We start from the raw sequence: 22096 nt of genomic DNA on the forward strand, positions 1-22096 counted from the left end.
GGTGAAATTTATGAGTATTATATTACAATAAAAAAAGTACAAAAACGATGGCAGAAGATAGCAAGGCATAGTTGCTTGACGCCTGCTCCACGGCACTCATCGGAGGAGGGGCTGGGTGGGGGTCCTCTGAGGAAGCACGGGGAAACCCAGGGGCAAGGGAGTGGGTGTCAGTGCAGAAATGTTCGTCTAACTGGGGCCAAGTCCTGTCTGGGGCAAATGGGGATCCCAGCGAAGTATGAGCATGGCCCAAAGTGTACTGACAACCCTCCGCTCCACCCAGCATGTTCTTGTCTGCCCCCCTCAGTGGAGTCAAACTGTACCCACCTTCCAAGGGCCATTTTAATGTCCATCCCCTTTTTAAGAATCCTCCACTCCACCTCACACAGAGACACATCTTGCTCTTCTAAAAGCTGAGAGCACTTAACTCCCTGTGCCATTCCCTCGGCACTTTCCGGGAAGGTACACGGCAGCCTCAACCTTCTTCTGGGGACCCTTGTATTCTCTCAGTGAGACCCAAGGCCCTCGGCTTCTCTTTGCCTCCAAGGTATCCAGGACAGTAGTGCTCAGAAAATATTTGTGGCTCTGTAATTGAGTGACTCAGGCAGGCCCCACGGGGAGTAGAGTTTTATGGGTTTTAATGTGAACCATACCATGAAATCCGAGACTGTTACCTCATTGCTCATGCTGGAAACCATCCGTTCCAGTTGGATTCGCCTGGAGCTGGATGGAGCGGTGTCCCTTTTCACACCAAAAAATGATAGTCTAATTTTTCAATTAAAATTAAAAACATTTACATGGCATTTCTTCATCTTTAGATGCAGTTTTACAAGTGTTAACTCACTGACTCTTCCTAAAGAAGAGGCACCGAGAAATTACGCTACGTGCTCAGACGTCAAAGCTAATCAGTGGCAGAGCTGGGGTTCAAACCCAGGCTCTGGTTCCGAGAAGACACTCTTCAACTTGCTCTGCTGCCTGAAACTTAATGAGTGGCAAAAACCTTCATGAACAGACAAAAAAAAAAAAAAAAATGACATTGATGTATTTCAAGGGAATTTTTCCCCCCTTAGTGTCTCCCTTTTCTTCCTCGTTCAAAGCAAAATGATCTAAAGCAAACAGTCTTTTTTCACACCTGAGAGCAGCGCGGCTCGTCTCTGCTTTAGTAATCAAAATGGAAGAGGAAACTTGTGCGGTTTCGTCACCGCCGCTTTCGGCGTGTGCGCCGCGGGTCGCCCTCCTGCCACTCTGCTGGGCCACCCGGCTCGAGCACCTTCCCTCCCCAGGTTTGTGACCTCAGGTCAAGGGGACTTGTAACCCCCTGTCCTTCCCCTGCGATACTGGGATGTGGACCTGCCTTTCCTTTCACTCCCGCAAATGCAGCTCTTGCCCTGGAGAACCGCGAGGACCTCACTGTGCGCGCTGTCCCTCGGGGCCTCCCGGACTCTCACCTTACTGACTGCATTGCATCAGAACCTCCAGAAACTGCATCTCCATCCCAGGCGAATCCACTATACTTATGCGCCGCGGATGTCGCCGTCCACCTGACTCCAAGCATATTTAAATGTCTACCTCCCCACGTGGGAGGCCGGCGTCAGAACCTGCCAGACCTGCCGTTTACTAACTGGGGACCCAGGGCAAATTACTTAACGTCTCTGAGTCTCGGTTTCCTCATCCTGAACGGGACTGAGAACCACAGGTTGCTGCGCGGATTAGATGAGATAACGCAGGGGCGGCGCCGGCGCACAGTAGCGCTCCTCGTCCCTCTTGGCAATGTCTCCTTACTACAGCTCGTCTGCTGCCTGTTTGTTCCAGAGCTGCACTCTGAAAAAGTCCCCACAACCCGGGGCAGGGCGTTATGGCCCGCTGGGCTCTTGGGGCACACGCATGCCAACCCGGAAGGATCCGCTTTTCTCCGACCCTAACCCTAACCCCTGGGCCCCGGACCCGAGGGAGGCCCGGCCGAAGCCGCAGGGCGGGGCTCGGGGAAGAAGAAATGGGGTTAAAGAAGGAGCCCGCGCTCTGGGCGCCGCCCTCCTCCTAGGATGCCCACCCCGGACACCTGCTGCCGGGCTCGGCGTCCGGGCCGGGCCTCCCCCGCGCGCAGTCCCCGCGGCCGGTCCCACCTGCGCGGCCGCCCACGGGCGGTCCCCGGGGCAGCCTCGCGGGCGCCCCGCCCCCTCCGCGCAGCCCGCGGCGCCCGGCCGCGCCCCCTCCCACCCCGCGGCGCCCCGGCACCCCTCTCCTCCCCCGGCGGGCTCCGCGGAGCATTGTACTCACATCCGGGGCTGGGTTTTGCTTTAATGCGAAACGTAATTAACCCGGAAAAAAGGCCGAGAGACAGGAGAGCTGGAGGGGGTGCAGGGTGGGGGGAGAAGAGCGAGACGAGCGCGAGGCGCCGGGAGTTGGGCGGTGAGATAAAGCGATCCCCCGGGAGCGACGGACCCACCGGCGGGAGGCGATTCCTCCCCCGATGTAACCCGCCCTGCCCGAGGCCGGCCCCTGCGCGGCGGGGTAAGCTGGGCGCTCGCGGGCCTGGGGGCGCGGGGGCGCAGGGGCGCAGGGCGCGCGCGGGGGCGGCCGAGGCGGGGGTGTAGGGGGAGCCCCACGGGGGCCGCGCGGCCGAGGGGCGCGCAGGGCGCGGGCCGGGCTGGATCCCCCTGTCCGGGTGGTGACAGGCGAGAGGAGGTGGCTGTAGCCCCTGGCGGCCCCCCAGGCCCCCGGGAGAGCCCCGAGGGCAGCCCCTCCTCCTAGAGCCGCGGTGGCCAAGGTCGCCACCGCCAGGGGTCGGGCCGAGGGGGTGGGGCCGCGCGGGAGGGTGGGGGCGGTGTTCTGCTGAGCTGCATTTTCTCACGTTTGCAGCGGCGAAACTTCTCTGCGGGTTCTGGCGCTGGGCACCGGCCCGCAGCAACTGCCCGGGCTGCGGGGCGGGGAGGAGAGCCGAGAACGTCCCAGGCAAGTCCCGTGGGCACGGACTGGGCCCTTGGAGACTCCTCTTCCTCTTCCTCAACTCCCTTATTACTCGATAGGCCTAGAATGCGCCCCAAGGGAGACCCCCCTCCTTCCCTCCGCGTCCAGCCTGGGCCTTGGGGCTTCTGGAACTCCAGGCAGTGGGGGTGGCTTGGAGGAAAACTGCCCTAAAATGCAGGTTCGGTGCCAGGTTGGGGTAAGCTCTTCGAGGGGCGCTTTCTCTCACCAACTTCTTCACCTTATATACTTCCTTTTTTTTTGCTCCAGTCGTGAAGACTATTTCATCAAAATCATAATAATAATAAAAAAAGAAATTAAAAAAAGAAAAGAAAGGCGGGTGGGTGGGTGGGGGGGAGAGGCCAGGCCGTGTAGGAAGGAAAAATGTCCCTGCACGTTCAGAGGGGCGCGGCCGGGCACATCTCCTCCCCCGGCTGCCCTGCCCCGCAGGCTGCGCCTGAAGGTTAGCTTCCTTCCTTCTTGGTGAGCAGAGGTTCAAGATATGTCTTCCCCTTCTTACTCCTTCTGCCTGCCTTCTTTCTTCAGGACTCCGAATGGGGTTTTCACAGGAGAGGGAGGGGAGAGCTTTGCAGCAGGGTGCTGGCTGTGGCTCTGGGGCCCCTGGGACCACTGGGTGGTCATTGCACAAGGGGCTGAAATCCTAAAATTGTACTAATGTTGTACTTACTATATCTGAGCAAGTCGCTTTTTACCCCTTCTTTCTTCATTGTTTGTCCTTGGTGGCAAATCCTTCAGCAACAGTAAAGCAAACGATCTCGAAAGAATGGAAGTTTTTGTTTTCTATTTCAGTTGCATTCAGTTGACATTTACTGGGTAATAACGACATGCAAGGCAGTGATGAAAGCGAGAACGCAGCTCCTGTCTGTAGGGAGCTTGGTTTCAGTCTTGGTGGAGGACACAGGCTGTTCATAGTACCTGCAACACAAAGTGGGGGATCCCACTTGTTTGGAGAAACCAGAGGAGGCCTTTCAGAAGCATCGTTCTCATTTCAGATATTAGCCTTCTTCACCATGTGCTGCTTGAAGGCAGATGACTTTTGCCATAGCAGAGTTCCGGCTTGTAGCCTAGACTCTGTGGCCAGCCCAGTGTATGGCATCTACTAGGTGCTAAGTAAATGTGTGTTGCATGAATGAACGGATGAATGCAAGCACGTGACCTGTTTGCACTTGTCCAAATGGGAGAGAAAAGAGCAGTGTGGCAGTGTCTCGGGCCCGTGGAAATTTGGTTCATCAGGCTGGCTCACAAGGTGTTCGTCTCGATGTTACCTTTACACCTAAGTACCCTTTGGCCCTATTTGTAAACCCCACTTTTTACAAATTGTCTGTAGTGTTCCTAGTGGAGTTTTAGCTGGTTGCTAATGGGAGCCTTGCTCATTTCACAGATGGGTAATTACCTTAGTGTTGATTTGGAAACTGCCTGCCCTTTGCAAACCTTTTTTTCCTTGTCATTGGTGCTTTCTTCTCTCTTCTGTATAAGCAAGTAGGGCCTGCACATCGCATCGTGTCATCCTAGCGAGCTGAATTATATTCAGCCCGCTGTTTTAGAGAGGTAAAAGTAGATCCCGAAGACACGCCGGTTTTGGCTGGTGCCTGCCTGTGGAGAGAGTCTGCAAAGGTGGAAAGGGAGATGCGTCAGCCCCGTCAGTGAAGCCCCAGAGCAGCCTTCCTGCGGGCTTGCCAGATGTTTGCTGAAAATGCTAGGACGCCAGGGAGACCCAAGCAACGGGAGTGTGATCTTCTTGTGTGCATCCATCCAGCTGGCACTTCACTGACGTCCTATCCTCTCCATGGGGCAGGTGGACAGGTGGGTGATGCCCCTGTTAAAAGGCTGGGTGACTCAATTAGACCTTGCTGTAGCCCACAGTGCGGTAAATATGCCCTCTGATTCACTGACACTGCGGTGGCTCTACCTATTCTGGCAGAGATAGACTGAGGGCTTGGAAAAGAGGATCTGGGTGCTGGGGTGTTGGGTTGCCTGCCTCCCTGCTCTTCCCACCATGAGCAGTTTGGGTTGCTTTACTTTCAGTTTCCCATCTGCCTTGGTGAGCTGGATAGGACTCCAGCAATCTAATCTGGTAGGCTTTGGAGGGGAAGGAAGCAGAGCAAATATTATAGCGTGATAGCCTGTGGGAAGAGAAGAATCCCAGCCCTGCCCAGTATAAGCCCGTTATTGAGACAGGGAGTTGGACAGGCGGGGGAGACAGGGCAGTCGAGAGGTGGGAGCGGTGCAGCCCCATCCTGCCAGTGGAGGAGGCTGTGGCTGGTGCACTGGGGCTATATTCGTCCTTCTGAAGGCCCCTTCTTTGTCCTGACCCAGCTGATTGAAGTGACTTGAATCGGGCTGTGTCATGGCAGGGCAAGGGTTCCTGTTACTGCCCAGTGTGGACAAAAGACTTTTGGCTTTGGGCTGTGGTGTGTGTTTTGGCCCATAGATGCCAGTGAGCTGAGATAAAGGGGGTGTCCGTCTGCTTTTTTGTTGTTGTTTTTGAGACAGAGTCTTGCTCCATTGCCCTGGGTAGAGTGCGGTGGCATCATTACAGTTCACTGCAATCTCAAATTTCTGGGCTCAAGCAATCCTCCTGCCTCAGCCTCCTGAATAGCTGGGACTACAGGTGCACCATCATGCCTGGCTGATTTTTCTATTTTTAGTAGAGACGGGGGTCTCACTCTTGCTCAGGCTGGTCTCAAACTCCTGAGCTCAAGCAATCCTCCTGCCTCAGCCTCCCAGAGTGCTAGGATTACAGGTGTGAGCCACCGAGTGCCCGGCCCCCTCTGCTCTTAGGAAGCAGTGCAGTTCAAGTGCAAAGGCTAGGACCTGCTGTCCCCACAGCTAGGACTCAAATCCAGCCAGCCACTTGCAAAGCAGCTCTCTGCTGTTGTGATTCCCCCAGGGCTGGAGCAAAAGGCAGCTCCAGGGTCTCCTCCCTGGAGCCTGATAGGCGTGTCTGGGTTCTGTTAACTTTCTCTTGGATCTCTTGGATTTTTTTTTTTAATCTCTTGGTGAATTTTGATGTGCAGTGTGATGGTTCTTGGAGTAGAGGGCAGAGTGAGGGAGGTTGATGCCTTTCCGTGTGAGAGCGATCCCGGTGTCGCCCATGCACGGCCTGTTCTGTGTTCAGCATCCTTGCAGGAGTAACTGTAAGCGTGTGCTCCCTGTCAGGCACTTCGCGCACACACACAGTTTATCCACAACAATATTTGCCCAGTGTCTGCGTGTTATGCACTTTTCACACATTATTTCATTTAATCCTCTCAGCAGCCTCTGAAGGAGGTAAAGCGATGATCTCTGTTTTGCAGATGAAGAAATAGGCCCAGAAGAGTTGAGTGACTTGTCTGCATTTGAATCCGGGCCTGTCTGACTCTAAGCCCCGTGCTCTTTCGCTCCACTCCCCACACCGAGGGGAAACTGAAATCAGCACACCCTTTTTAATGGTCACCTTCTTGCAAAAGGTCCCTCGGAAATACTCAGACTGATTGTTGTCACCTGCACATCCTTCTCACCACACCCAGCCCCTCCTCCTTCCCTGAATGGAGAGACCTGCGCCTTCAGACAGACACACCTTGGCCGTTTACACTTCCCTCTGCACTGTGCAAAAGGCCGGAAGGTCGGAGAAATATGCTGTTTTTTAAAAAATTTTTATTTATTTTCTATTCTCTCACTGCCTATGTTTTAGTGTCCTCTGTTTGACACAGTCAGTTTTACAGCGAAGATTAGAGCTCCGGGACTCACAGCTATTGTTAGGAAGGGAAGCTGTGCAGTGAAACCGAATTCATTGCGTCTCCTAAGTGAGGGGACTTTCACGATTCTGAAAGTTGGAGATCTCAGCTTTTTTAGGCTATTTATAAACCAAATGCGGTTGCTGGCCTGCCCTGGTGATCTCTCTGGTCTACTCAGCCTTCAGCCCCAGGCAGGACTTTTGTTTCCTGCAGGCTCCAACAACCACATTTTTTTGAACATAGATGAGGCTGCTGTTAAGGGAGGTCGGGAGTGTCTGAAATATTTTGTTGTTTTTGGCATCTTTCTTTCAGTGCTATCAATTTTCAGTTACTCCTGCTTTTCCCCCCGATTTTTTCCTTTAAAAATTCCTTCTTGAGTCTCCGTCGCCCTCAAGCCCACAGTCCAGGGTCCAGTGGGGATTGGGCTGTCCCTTGCGGGACCTCCCCGTTCCTGCAGATGTCTGCATTCCTCGCCCTGCGCTTCCGCTGGGAACACGCTCTCGGTACATTCCCTTCTCTCTCACGTTACTGTCCTGCCTTAGACTGTTTGGAATTTGCTATTATGACACTTTCGAAATGCAGCCATATTATAGCAGGAGATGGAGACTCCCACGCTTCCTAAGTTGTAATCTTTGACCCCTTCTCAGGGATGGGAGCCGAAATAGCTGTGCCCGTGTGCTGTGGTGGTGGTGGCTTTTACTGGGCGGGGAGCACTGCCGAGGCTCCGTCGGCGCCACGGTGCACACTTATGTGCACTTGCCATGTGCAGATCTAAACATACGGGAATTCTCGGTTGACATGGTCCCTGCGTGGTCCAGCAGTAGGTGAGTGACTGCTCTTAATCTCTGCACCTCCGTTCCTGTCTGCTGTCTGACAGACGGTCCTCTCTGAGACCTCTGATGTCATTTCCTGATAAACTTTCTCCTGTTGCAAGTCTAGCCATTTCCTACTGGTATCCCTCTCGCTCACCACTGACGTTGCCGTCTCCAGCCTCTGCCCTCGTAGGGGTAACGAGACAGGAGACGTTCTTACTGCGGGACCCACTACATGTCAAGAAGTGACTTCTTGACTATCTTCTGGAGCAAAATCTGAGAATTTCCCTGTCCTGCCAATACAGAATATTGTGAAAGAAAAAGCTTTAAATTTTAAAAATGAGTTAATTTTTTCTTCATTGTTGAACTGAGGTTGTAGTAGATTATTTTGTATAGATTATACTGTATTAGGGCAATTTCCTCTAAGGCTTTATCTCTTATCACTTTCTCTTATTTTTATTTACCATAAAGGTGTCAAAATAGGCAGATGAATCTCCCGTATTTCCCTCTGTTCTTTGCTCTGCCTCCAAATTATGTTAGCTATCTTAAAAATCTAGAGGGCCAAGGCTGATTAAGAGTGAGACGCCGTCCTTACAAAAATTAGAAAAATTAGCCAGGTGACGTGGCACACACCTGTAGTCCCAGCTACTTGGGAGGCTGAGGCAGGAGGATCGCGTGAGCCCAGGAGTTTGAGGTTGCTGTGAGCTATGATGACGCCACTGCACTCTAGCCCAGGTGACAGAGTGAGAGCCTGTTTCAAAAACTAAATAAATAAAATGAAGTAAAAAAAATCAAGAGGGCTGATAAAGCAAAGCACAGCTTTCATAACTTAATAGGTGCACAGCATTTCTTAAAAAAATCTATCCATTTCTTCGGTCATCCATCCAGCCATTTATTTATTTTTGTTTTTATTTTTAATTTTTAAAATTTATTTTATCTTTTTTAAATTTATTTTTTAGTGACAGGATCTTTCTACGTCACATAGGCTGGAGTGCAGTGGTGCAATCACAACTCACTGCAGCCTCAAACTCCCGGGCTTAAGCGATCCTCCTGTCTCGGCCTCCCAAAGTGCTGGGATTACAGGCAAGAGCCACTGTGCCTGGCCCCAGCCATTTATTTAAAAATGTCAATACTGGCCATATGTCGTGGCTCATACCTGTAATCTTAGCACTTTGGGAGGCTTAGGTGGGAGGATTGCTTGAGCCCAGAAATTCCAGGCCAGCCTGGGCAACATAGTGAGACCCTGTCTCTACCAAAGTTAGCTTACTCTAGTCCCAGCTACTTAGGAGGTTGAGGCAGGAGGAAAACTTGAACCCAGGTGTTCGAGGCTGCAGTGAGCTGTGATCGGGCCACTATATTCCAGCAGCCTGGGCGACAGAGCAAGAGCCTGTCTCTAAAAAAACAAGCAAAGTCAACCCAAGTTTCAAGAAGGAAACTTCCACTGCAGGTTCTTGTTGGGGTCTCTCTTTCCTTTTCCCAAAGCTCTGGCCACGGTGTGGCCCAGGTGTTGTAGCAGTAGGGCAACACAGGCATCCACTTGGGCCTGATACTTGGTTGGCCCCGAGGATGTCGGCTCTTGTTATGAAGACCAGAGAGCAAGGACCCAATCGGCAGGGGAAAGGCTGAGGCTCTAAGAGCATGTTGCAATAGGAAGTAAGAAACCCAGAGAGGCTGGAGGGTGCTAAAGCCCTCTGGGCATGTATCTGCCTCTTGGGTAATTGTGATGTGTGAGATATTTATTTATTAGATTTAGGTCTTTGAAACAGTAAAAAAAGTTCCAAGAGAGCTATAATTTAGGCAAGGTTTTGTTTGTGGACTGTGGAGAATTGAGAACTTTATTCTCAGATTCAGAATTTATATATACTAGGGTGGGAGTGTGTATGGAATTAAATAGTCTTCTTTCCTGCTAAATAAAATATTAATAACACATGCTCCCTGGAGAAGATTTGGAAAAATATATACAAATAAATTAAATTTACCCATAACCCATAGATAATAGCTGTTAACATTTTGGTGACTATCCAGTTTTTTAAAAAAGCCATATTTAGGGATATAAAAATACTATTTAGATGATTGAGATCATATTATACATTTTATATCTTTAAAAGCACTTATGATGAGATGGTGAATTTTCACCTAGTTCATTAAAAATCACTTGAGCACATAGTTTTCACACAATTGTGGAATAGGTCTTTATGTGCATGTCCCATCGTTTATTTATTTTCTAATCATTGTGACATTTAGGGAATTTCCAACTTTTTGTTATTATAAATTCTATTGCAGTTGGCATCTTTATACTTTAATCTTTATTTGCATCTTTGTTTATTTACTTGGAGTTCTAGAAGTAGAGTTACTGAGTCAAAGGGTATGAACGGTTTTTTTAATTTCAGAATATTATGAGGGTACAAACGTTTTGGTCACATGGATTGCATTTGTACTGCCTGAGTCAAAGTGGTAAGTGTGCCCATCACTCAGATAGGATGCATAGTACACGTGAGGTGTGATTTCACCCATCCCTGCCTACCCGCCCCCCCCAAACATTTTTTTTTTTTGAGACAGAGTCTCGCTCTGTTGCCGGGGCTAGAGTGCCGTGGCATCAGCCTAGCTCACAGCAACCTCAAACTCCTGGGCTCAAGCGATCCTCCTGCCTCAGCCTCCCGAGTAGCTGGGACTGCAGGCATGGACCACTGTGCCTGGCTAATTTTTTATATATATTTTTAGTTGTCCAGCTAATTTCTTTCTATTTTTAGTAGAGACAGGGTCTTGCTCTTGCTCAGGCTGGTTTCGAACTTTTGAGCTCAACGATCCACCCGCCTCGGCCTCGCAGAGTGCTAGGATTACAGGCATGAGCCACCATGCCCGGCCACATTTTTAACTCTCTTGTTACATGCGTGTTGCCAAATTGCTTTCCAGAAAGGTTCATACTCCTGTCCTGGGTGTATAAGAATCCTAGAAAATATTTCAAGTGGATTACATCTGTTTTTGGTTTTTTTTAAGAGACAGATTCTCACTCTGTTGCTCAGGCTGGAGTGCCGTGGCATCATCGTAGCTCACTGCAGCCTCCAACTCCTGGGCTCAAGTGATCCTCCTGCCTCAGCCTCCCGTGTAGCCAGGACTAAGATGTGAGTCACTGGGCCTGTCTAGTTTTAAGCAGTGATCTTCCCTTCTCCTGCTTCCATCTCTCCTCTGGGAACGTTCTGGTTTCTTAGGGTCTGGGTCCCAGCTGTCTCTTGTATATTATGAGTCTGACAGCGATTGATTATCGGTTGCCTCAATTCCTAGGGGCAGTTTTATTCTTGGCTTGAATCTCCACTGGTGGGAGCTAAGCCATTGAGGTGGGCAGCAGGAAAGGTATTTGGACAGAGATACTGCTCTGTGCCCCTTTTTTCGTTCTAAGGCAGGCAGCCATTGACTCTCCCTTTGCATGAGCTGCTTCGAGTCAAATGGCAAATGTTGGCCAGAAATCTCAGTTTAACTGCCATTTAACCCACTTTCTGCCACTGAGTAAACTTCACGCAAAGCCACTTTCTTCCTCAAAGTTTCACTTTTATCATAAGTTAATTATTTAACTTATTTTCATTTGTAGCACATACTTAGGAACTTATATTCTACTAAAGAAACCTGGATCATACAAAAACTTCCCTCTTTTTATTAAAATACATTATTTAGTTATTTGAATTATGTGGGGCTATGATCTGGTTTGGTTTGGTGCATGCACGCCTGTGTGTGTGTGTGTGTGTGTGTGTGTGTGAGAGAGAGAGATTATGTACACACATACTCTTGGTTTGCTTTTAATAAAGTCCAGGAACATAGATGAAGTAGGAAACAAATACGAAAAAATGTTCAATCTCACTAGTTATCATTATATATTTGAAACTAGCAACAATTTGAAATAATGAGAACATTCAATATATGTAAGAGTATAGTGACAGTAACAATATATTCGTGGTTGCAACATAAATAAAATATTTTTAGAAAGCAATTTTGTAATAGCTCTCAACAATTATAAAAGGTCATAGCTTATGATCTCATATTATTACTTGGAACTTATGTTCTTTCTGTGTAAAAGAAGAAACAAAGTATGAAAATAGGAATTTTAGCATTATTTATAATAGTGAAAAATTGGATATAGTCTAACAATTTAATCATAGAGAAATGGTTCAGAAAATTATAGTAAAACCAGCTCATTAATGCTATGCAAGCATTAAAAACAATGATTATAAAGACCATGTAGCAACCTGGGAAATGTTTACAATGTCATTTTAAGTTTTAAAAAGGCCAGTTATTTGGATAGGGACATGAGAAAGCATGCAGAAGTGAAAATTGTTGGCTGGAGTGATTTTTAAAAAAAATTCCAACACTGTTATAGTATGATTTTTTGCACTAAGACCAGAAATCACCAGGGAGGCTTGGCGTGCTTTGGAAAGATAGGGTGCCCAGTGGGTTGGACAGAGACCATTTCCTTTACAAATAGTCTGTGCTCCTTGTTGCCATGTGTTGTGAAGGCCATGGAGCTACTTGCTAGATACTTTCATTATGGTATTAGATCAAAGGTGAGGGGACTCGCTAGAGAGAGGGGTATTTAGTGCTCTAACCCAGCATGAACCTTTTCCATGTCGCTGCTGCAGATTGGGTGGGGTGGGCGGAGCAGTCGTTGTCAGGAAGCCCAGAGGGTGTACCTGGGGGAACTCCAGGGATAAACCCCCCTATGCCACCCTCCAGTCAATACTTTTACATTGAGGAACTCAAATGGAAATGAAATTTAAGATAAGTGATTTCTGAGAAGTCAGAAAACCTGTTAAAACTATATAATTGAGACAAGTGCGCTGCCTCTCGCTTGTAATCCCAGCACTTTGGGAGGCTCGCTTGAGGCTAGGAGTTGGAGACCAGCCTGGGCAACATAGCGAGACCCTGTCTCTATAAAAAATTAAAAATTAGCCGGGCGTGGTGGTGTGCACCTGTAGTCCTAGCTACTAGGGAGACTGAGGCAGAGGATCACTTGAGCCCAGGAGTTCAAGGCTGCAGTGAGCTATGATGGCACTACTGCACTCCAGCCTGGATGACAGAACAAGACCCTGTCTCTAAAAAAAAACAAAACATAAACAAAAATACAAAACTGTGTAACTGGAGGAGTACTGTGAGGGTTGAAAAGGACATTTTGAAGCTTTGCCTTGGTCTCAGTAGGGGCTTTTTTTGGGTGATGATGCATGTATATGCGTCAGGTGGTCCCCTCCTTGGGTACCAATGGCCGGCAGGGGACTTCCTTTCCTTCACTGCCCAATTGTTAGTGGAGGCGGGGGCTGCAGTGGCAGAGGGCGTTTCCACAGAGGCCTCTGTGAAGAGGAGGAAGAGCCGGGAGAGACTTGGACGTCATGACGACGTGTGTGAAGGGGCGAGGCAAAGGGATCTGGGGGCCTGGGGCAGCAGGCTCTGGGGCCCAAATCGTAGCAAGTGTTGTGACAGGGAATACACAAATGAGATCAGAATGAGGGCCAGGGCCCTCAGGTTCGTGTCTGTGCACCATCTTTCGAGTGTGTCGCTGGTGCGTGGGCCCGCTAGCTGTGACCACATTTCCGCGTGCTGCGCGGTTCTCCCGCAGCCCGCCCTTCCCCCCGCCTCCCACGGTCTTGATGAGCTCTGTGACTCAGCTGCTTCTCAGGACATCGGAGCAGCTGTTCCCCCCGCCCCCGCCCCCTGGGGACAGATCCACAGTCAGGAGATGCTGTAACCAGAATCCTTCTCTTTCTCTTGGGTCCATTTGGGTCCTCTCGCACGCATCCATCCATGCCAGTGGGGAGCCCCTTGGACGAAAGTAGACTTTTGGCAGATCGTAGAATGAGTGACATTTTTAGCCTGTGCCTTGAGAAAAGGGCAGGCGCCGATGAATCCTGCAGGCTGCCAGGGGGAGTTTGAAAGGCAGTGTTAAGTCGGACCCCGAGCTTGCCCAGCGCGTCCAGAGACGGTCGGCTTTGCTGTCCGCCTGCCGTTCGTGTGTTTCCTCTTAGAGACGACACAGGAGTGGCAATAGTCCTGCAACCCCCGGAAGCTCTGTCTCTGTGACTGGGTTGGCATCGAGGGGGTTTGCTTGGTTTCTTAGGGGGCTGATGACCCCTCCTCCTAACTGGGCAGCCCTGCAGCCTTCCTGGAAGGTGGACCTGGCCCTTCTGTGCGGGACCCCTGCCCTCCCCATCACCGTGGGGGAGCAGCATCCTCTCCCAGGCCTCTCTCCGGCCGTCTTTGGCCTAGCACTGGCCTGCGTGTGCTAGAAGATTTAAAGTTCCTCTTGTGGCGTCTGTTTCTCACTCTTGGCTTGTACACTCTGTTTCCTTTTCCTAAACACAACTTGCTCCACTGGGGGAGCGGAGCTGGGATGGACGCTTGGCTCGAGAAGGCGCCGAGACGGAGGGGTCTGTCTGCAGGCGCTGCTGGTGCAGGTGACGCTGCTTTGGGCAGGGTGGCCCCGCGCCCGCCCCCGCCTGCCGCTGGTGCGCTCGGTTCTCCTCGGCGACTTTCTGAAGCCTCCTCTCTCCAGCTTTTATCCTTTTCTCACCTCCTCTTTCACGGCTGCTCCTCTCACTTTTTTAGCCGTGCTGTGTCATCTCTGCCCCGTTTCCTTTACTCTTTCGTCCCCCATCAGCACCCAGTGTGGCTGCGGGGTCTCCTGCATCGTCTCCCCCATGACTGTGTCTCCTGCCCCGCCTGGGGACTCTGGCCTGACCTTTCCTGAATCAAGGGGTGCACAGGTCACTGGTGTCTGGTGTGTGTGTGTGTCGGGGGGCACTTTTTTCTTGGGGCTGTCCCTCAACTCTGCAAGGCCCCTTGTGGGGGTGGGAGAGGACAGACCACACCCCCAGTCACCACCCTAAGCCTGACCCCTGGGAATGTGTCCCTGCTCTGCGGAACGTGCCCTGCTCTGGGCCTGGAGGACTGGCGCCATGGTGTCTCCACGGCTCAGCTGCCGATGCAGTGTCCTGTTGCGGGGGGTGGCCTGGGCCAGCCGTCTCACAGCGGTGCCTGGCTGCGCACTGGGGGCCTTGGTGGGCTTGGGCCACGATGAAGTCTGTCCTGTTGGAGTCTCAGGGCTCAGCGGCAGGTGGTGTCTGTCCTTGACGGTCTGCGTGTCATGCGGTGCTGTGTGACCCTGTCCTACTCTGCACCGGCCGTGAGTCCAGGTTGGGTGTCCCTGCGTCCAGGTTGGGTGTCCCTGCGTCCAGGTTGGGTGTCCCTGCATCCGGGTTGGGTGTCCCTGCGTCCGGGTTGGGTGTCCCTGCGTCCAGGTTGGGTGTCCCTGCTTGTTGAAAGGTGCTCATCCTCTTGGGAGGAGAGTAGAGCTCCCGCTCCTTCCTTGGGCTCTTCGGAGAGGCCCCAGGAGGTTACGAAGAAGGGAGCCTGGCTTGGAGGTGGCTTGTTCCACATTGCCGGGGACTCTGTTCCGGAGTCCGTGAAGGCGCTCAGGGCTGGGACATGCTTCTTATTTTCCATTCGTTCAATTGTAAGGGGTCTGGGTTACTGTGTCAGTCTGCTTGGGCTGTCGTTACCAAGAACCACAGACGCGGGGGCTTAGACAACAGAAGTTAATTTTCTCACGGTTCTGGAGGCTGGAAGTCTAAGGTCAAGGTGCCGACAGGGTTGATTACTTCTTTTTTAAAATTTATTTTATTTTTAACTTAATCCCCAATGTGATAGTCCAGGGTTGGTGACTTCTGAGAGCTGTGAGGGAAGGACCTGTGTCCCCTAGGCTTATAGGTGGCTGTCTGCTCCCCACGTCTTCTCGCCGTCTTCCCGCTACATGTGTCTGCGTCCACGCGTCCTCTTCTAGTGAGGATTTCCGCCAGAAGGGACCAGGGCCCCCGATGACTTCATGTTGACGCAATCACCTCTTTAAAGGCCCTATGTCCAAACACAGTCACGTTCTGAGGTCAGGACCCCAACAGATGAGTTTTGGGAGAACGCAGTTCAGCCGTGACAGTCATGGCCAAGTGAGGAAAGCGCTGCTGGGCTGGTCCCGAGGGCCGTGTCCCTGTCACGGCTGGTCCTTTGGTACCTGCAGGGGCCAGAGGGGCTGCCCTTCCTCCCTGAATTCCTGACAGAGTTTTATTGAGGTACTTGAATTGAAGCTTATGTTCTTGCTGGGGTAGTTTCTTCATGTATGCAGTGGCGTCACGACCCACTTCACAGGCCTTTGTGCATAGCAGTAGTAATAGCTGCTATTTATGAAGTGCTTCCTGTGTGCCTGACACTTCATCCTCAACCAAAGTCGTATGGGGTAGAGACTGTTACCACCCCATTTTACGGATGCAGACACTGAGGTACAGGAAGGTTAAATAGTTTGTGGTCATGTAATTCATCAGTGTCTAGAACCAGAATTTGAGCCCCAGTTTGACCTGAAGTCTGGGCGTGCAACCCCTCCATGGTGAAGTGCCTGGCACTCTCCTGGGCACATGGGGACAGTTGAATACAAGTGGGTGGATTTCGATGACTGCTGAGAGTTGATCGAGGTCTCCAGGGCCTGGTTGGGGTGGACCATTCCGTGCTGACTGGTTCCTTTTCCCTGAAAGTGCTTCGGCTTAAAGCCGAAGGGGGCCCGTCCCAGCCCAGCTTCCCGCGGATGAGAGCGAGCCAAGGAGAGGGCCCCCAGGCAGGGCCGGCGTCCCCCTCCTTCTCACCAGCACCTCCCTCCTGCGCAGGGTGATGTGAGCAGAGCCCAGGAATGCCTTATGTGGACCGGCAGAACCGAATCTGTGGGTTTCTGGACATCGAGGAGAATGAGAACAGCGGCAAGTTTCTGCGGAGGTACTTTATTCTGGACACCCAGGCCAACTGCCTCCTCTGGTACATGGACAACCCCCAGGTGAGACACTGAGGGGAAGGGGGCGGGGCGGCCAGCTGCCCGTCACTGCCTGGGAGGAATGCAGACGGGGCACCTGCAGAGCTCATCTCATGGGCAACAGGACCTGCTGGTCAGTAAGGAGGGGAGCCCTGAAACATGCGTGCATGCACACACACACACACACACACACACACACACAGAAAACCATCTCAGATCTTAGCCTGGGGAGAAGGAAGCTCTTTTCACCCTGGGGATGGGCCGGGGGGGGGGGGGGGGGGGGGGCGGGGAGGTGGAATCTGTGTCTTTTCTTACTTGCAGGAATTCAGCATTTGCCAAAGTGAGGCAGGGGCAGGCCAGGCTGGATTGAGGCTCGCTCCTTGGCTTATTCCCTGTCACCTCTCTTACTCGGGCTGTGGCTTGCTGGCTGGCTGCTCCTGCTTTTCTAGTCTGGGGCCCCTCCCCAGCAGAGAATGTGACCTGGTTCCCTGAGCTGGACTCCTGTTGGACTTCTTTGGTCTGCGGAATCAGGAAGTCCTAGAATCTTGGTGGAGGTGCCCTTGGAGGTCACCCTGTTTTGTTTCCTCATGCTACAGATGAGAAGACTGAGTCTCAGACATTGCAGTTGACTTAGGCAAGAACACAGGCAGAATGAGGTGACTGACTTAGCAGTTTGTGGAGGTCAGGCACAAAATGGGACGGCCACTTGTTAAGTTTTACTGCTATGCCTGGGAGTCCCTGGAGTCATCACGGTCTGGGAAAAAGTTGCTCTACCCCTTCTTTGGGATCTCTATTTTTTTTTTTTTTTTTTTTTAATTCTGGTCCTGAGTGCTATTAACTCTTCCCTGCCCACGGCCCTGGAGCAGTTTGGTGGAATGAGGCTGCTGAACAGCGAGATCGTGGGCCATGACGGTGCTGGGACGAGGCGGCTGGGGTTTGGCTCTGGTCTGAAGGCCTGGGACGAAGCAGGTCCGAGTGTTGGGGATGGATTCGTGCTTTCAGGTGTGATGCGCAAACAGTCGTGTGAGTCTCCAGGTCATTATCCTGGGACTAGTCCTCTAGAGGCCCTTGGCATTTGTCTGTGGAGTGGATGGCTGGGAGGAAACGCAACAGCTGCAGAAAACACGCTCAGAAAGTCAGCTGCTGCCCCTGCCTTCTCCAGGAAAGACACAGCCCCGAGTAGAACTGCGCCCCGTGTGTCACCCCACGTCCTTGATAAACCCGTTCCTTACGTGCATTTGAAGTGCTGAGGATTTGGACACCGTCGCACCCTCCACCTGGCCGGGAGTGCTTGCGTGTCCTCAAGTTCGGTCCTGGCCGCCTGCAGGCCCTGCTGTCTCCTCTCCCCGCCTCTGCCCTGCACGGTGCCCACGGCTAGTGCGACAGACCCCTTGTGAACGGAAGTAGCAACTAAGGTGCCTCTTCCCGCTGCTGGAGGAGCTAGGGGTTAAGTCTTTGTTGACATTGGACTTGGCTTTGGCCACCCTGGGGATGAGCCCTTGGTGGCGTCTTACTTATCATTGCGTTTCCGTTTTTCCTCCTTTGGGCACTTTCTCCTACTCGTTTGCCACGTTAGCTTAAGTCACTGGAACGGACTTTTGTCTTGATTTCCTGCTTTGCACCACGCTTCCCAGTCAGGCCTGTTCTTGACCCAAACCCAGTTGCTCTGGGAATCCTGCCTGCGTTCTGCCAGCTGCGTCTCCAACAGAGTTGGACCTTCCTTCATACCCTGGGCCACAGACTGAGAGTCATACTGTCGGTGACAAATCACCCAGGACCACAGTATCCCTGTCTTGGATCTTGAGTGTTGCCAGGTGTCACTCTGACGTTCGCTCTGATTGTCACTTGGGCCCAGACCCTGTGCTGACTGTGGGTGCCGTGCTCTGGGCTGCCTCGCTGGGCTCTCTGGGTTCAGCCACTGCAGCAGGTCGCTCCCCGCCCATGGCAGGTTCCGGCTCTTCCCAGCTGGCTGGGCTCTCAGGATGCTCCGTGGTGGAAACTTCTTCAAGTCTGAATACCAAACAGAGCTTGTGGCCCATTGCCGAGGGTGCTTTACATTTTCTCAGGAAGCAGCAGAGTTCAGCTGGCTCGGCTGTGCCTGGAAAGGGAGAGTCTTGCTGTGACGTAGCAATAGTTCAGAACATCTGACTTCCAAACTGTTAGGCTGTTCTCGGTTGTTGGGTTGGTTAGTTCTTCATTGTGTAAATGGCCACACATCCACTCCAGGTTTGAGAATGGGTGCTTTGGAAAGTTGTCAAATGGGATTAGTGAGCATGTGTTACTATGTGTTATTGGGTTTTCGTTTCATTCTGACAAGTCTAATTGGTAGGTATTATTGTCCTCATTCTAAAGATGAGAGGTGAGGCCAAGAGGGGAAGAAAATTGCCCCTGGTTACATAATAAGAGAGTGGCAGAGCCGGGATTCTAACCCTGGCAGTCTGACTCCGGTGTCCCTGCCATTCCTGGTGCCAGTGAGACAGGCATCTTAGGGTTGCTTGGCAGGAAGGAAAGCCTGCAAAGCTGGTCTCTGAGTAAGAAAGAGAAGCCAGAGGACTCCTGGGGCTGGAAAATCCTAGAGGGTAGGGAGATCATCTGGTTCAGTGTTTGATCTGGAGTGTCCAGCATTTGGTACGTGTGTGTTCACTGAAGGAATGGGTGAACACACTAAGGAGGCCGTCAGAAGGCGGGTCCTTAGGAAGCGTGGAGTGTCCAACACCACTCTCCTGGGATTGGGGACAGGGCCAGAACTGAATGGAGCTCTCCTGAGTGGGCCACACTAGGGATTTGGGTTTCCCCAAGAGAAAATGGGGGTTTTGGTCTGCCTCTGTGAAGAGAGGCATTGGGAACTCTTTGGTCGTTGAACATCTTCCTTTACAGGGAAAAGGAGACCCCTGATCAGGTTTCTTGGTTATTTCATAGGCACCAGTAAGTAGGGGATTTTCAGACCCAGGTCTCCGACCTTTGCCTGTTCAAGCCACCTAGCAGGTGCTGTTCGCTGAACCTGTGTCCACTCCCACTGCCGCTACTGCTGTTGTTACCAGCTGCAGCTTGGACTTACCGAGGAGTTACCGCGCACGGCCCCGTGCGCAATGCTTTGCGTGTATCATCCCGTTAAATCTTCTCAATAATCCTGGGACCTAGGGACTGTCATCACCCTTTGTTCAAGTTCCCACAGGTGGTACTCGCGGAACTGGAGTTGGAGCCAGGTCTGTGCAGCCCTGCTTGTCTGGAGTCTGCACTCTGTGCCTCTGTCTGCTTCCTTCCTTCTGCCGATGTTTGTGCGCGGCCCTGTGCAAGGCCCTGGAGCCACCGTGGGAGGTGAATTCAGTGAGGTCTTCCCACCAGGAAGCCTCAGGTCAACTGGGGAGATGAGAACAACACACGCACAACTATGGTGTTCATACTCCGTCCAGCACCTCACGGGGACAAGATAGCACATCACTAGGCTCCAGTGCCCAGATGGCAATGTTTTGGTCGAAGGGGACGGGTTGCAGTTTTCCTTTGTTGCTGTCCATGGGGGAAAGAGGTAGGGCCTGGAGGTGGAGTCTCATGTGGAAGTCCTCAGGCCTGGGAGACGAGAGATCAGGGCGCAGTCCTGGCTGTATTGCTGAGTTGATTTGCTTCTTAGACAAGTCATTTATCCTCTGGAGCACGGGCACTCTAGGTGATCCTTAACATGACTTTTAGCCCTTCATTTCCGGAAGGCCTGAGAACAAAGAGAGCTCCTGGAGTTCCGTGACATTATTTAACACCTATTTACTAAATTTGTCCAATGTGCCAGATCCCACTCTAGATGCTAAGGCCGCCACAGTGAACGAGACGGTCTTTGCCTTCCTGGAGCTTCCGCTGCGGTTGGGGAGATAGATGGTTAAAGACAAACGGGGCGGGGAGAGCTGGGGGGCACCCCTTCGTGGAGGAGAAGGCACCAGATTCAGACCTTGAAGGACGGGGGAGATTAATTATTATGAATATTACAAATTATCCACATTTGTAGAGCATTTTGTTCATTCTGAAGTGTTTCCTCTTACAAGCTCTCATGAAGAGGAAGAGGAAGAGGAGGATGTTCTGAGTGAGGGGAACGACAGTCACTGTGGGGGCAGAGGCAGGAAGGTGAGAGGGGTGTTTAAGGTCGAGGTCCCCAGAAGAAGACCCTGGAAGGAGTCAGGCACCGAGGCGAGGATTTGCTGGCGAGGTCTTCAGTGAGGAAATGTTCCCGAGGGCACTGTGGGGAGCTGGGGGAGGAGGACAGGGAAGGGAGGAGGCCAGACAAGCGTGTGAGCTCGCGCAGAAGTCACAAGGGTAGGTGCAGCCTGGGCCTGCGGGAAGCTCTGGGGTGAGTCATGCCCAGAGCTGTCCCAAGGGAGCTGGACTTCCATGCGTCCCCAATGGACAGTCACGGTCTCCGTGCTGCACATGTGGGCAAAACAGCCTCCCGCAGCCCGACGGTCCCCTGGAGCAGAGTTGCAGGTGCCAGCCATTGAAAGCACAGTGGAACGGCAAGAAGAGACTGAGGGCTTTCGGGAGGCCAGCGGCAGTGTCTGCGAGGGGGGCACACAGTGGGGCAGCGTCAGGGGTCAGGACACAGTGCGCACCGGCCTGGATTGTCTGGCAGAATTTAGAGTTGGTGTAGTCAGGTAAGGAATCAGGGATTCTCCTACAGGCGGAGATGACACTAAACCGATACAGGACAAAACCCATTAGCTGAAAAGGACCCCTATAAATGGAAAGTTTCAATATTATTGATGATGGCCACTGATTTGGCTAATGCACTTAAAGATCAATATCGAGCAAACTAATAATTCTCTTTTTTGTTGTTGTAAGAACATGTCTGTAAGCGCACAATAGCGTATTAGCGAGGGCGTGATGTTGTGCAGCAAATCTGTCTCTGAATTTATTGATCTTGCATGCAAACAACTCTTGAAACAAGCATTGGCTGGGTTTCCCTCAAAACGTTACTATGATATTACGACACTAGCACTTGTGTTTTAATTTAACGTTGGTCCCTGTCGTGACAGAGGAGGTGAAGTTCCTTAGTTAGGGCTGCCCTGCCTTATCACAGCCACCTGCAGTTGCTGTGTTTCAGTTGCACAGTGGGGCGTACGATTAAGCCCGCTGATGCCCAAGTGGCTAAGTGATCGCAAGACTGAATTACATGGCCCTGAACAGAGGGCAAACAGAAGCATGAGAACAATGTCGCACAAGTTTGTTATCCTTGTCAAATGTACTCTGTAAAATGTATTTTTTCTCTTTTTCCAAAAACTACCTTGATGCTTTTACTTTCCAAAGGCCACGATGTGAGTCATGAATCATAATGTCCAAAAAGATTTCATCTTTTCTGGTAACTCTGGGACTCCAAAGAAAGCTCTTTGCTTTTATTTTTTTATTTTTTCTTAATAAGCTGAAAGCAGTTCTTTCCATTGATAGGGATAAAGAGCTTTGGCAGGGTTGGCAACAAGGTGGATATTTGGTTGCATTTTAGTAGAAAGAATACAAAAGTGTGGAAGGAGATTATATTAACATATAATGTATAGTGAGCAATACTGTTGTCTTAAAGGCTAGGGAAAAATTGGTGGTTTTTTTTTTTGCTGTTGTTTTTTAAATTACATTTTTTGCCATGTAAACGAAATTGAGATAAGGGGAAGAGATATAAAAATTACATTTTGTGGTATCAGAAACTTCCCTAAGTGAAGTTTGGTTGAAACCCAGCAATATTTAAAAGATTTTTGCATCATATACTTCAGCCTGTCAAAATGCCAAGA

At 51.3% G+C, this 22096-nt stretch overlaps 1 protein-coding gene across 1 annotated transcript in view; it reads left to right on the plus strand.

Annotated features, from left to right (window-relative positions):
- Positions 1 to 2399: 2399 nt before the first annotated feature.
- PLEKHA2 (pleckstrin homology domain containing A2) overlaps positions 2400 to 22096 on the plus strand; it is a 54960-nt gene continuing 35263 nt past the window's right edge. The window contains exons 1-2 of the mRNA XM_069485282.1: positions 2400 to 2508; positions 16198 to 16361. Of these exons, the coding sequence (XP_069341383.1) occupies positions 16221 to 16361 (141 nt within the window). The 5' untranslated portion in view covers positions 2400 to 2508; positions 16198 to 16220. The remainder of the gene's footprint in view (positions 2509 to 16197; positions 16362 to 22096) is intronic.

The sequence above is a fragment of the Eulemur rufifrons genome, chromosome 12, assembly GCF_041146395.1.
Source record: "Eulemur rufifrons isolate Redbay chromosome 12, OSU_ERuf_1, whole genome shotgun sequence".
Classification (NCBI taxonomy): Eukaryota; Metazoa; Chordata; class Mammalia; order Primates; family Lemuridae; genus Eulemur; species Eulemur rufifrons.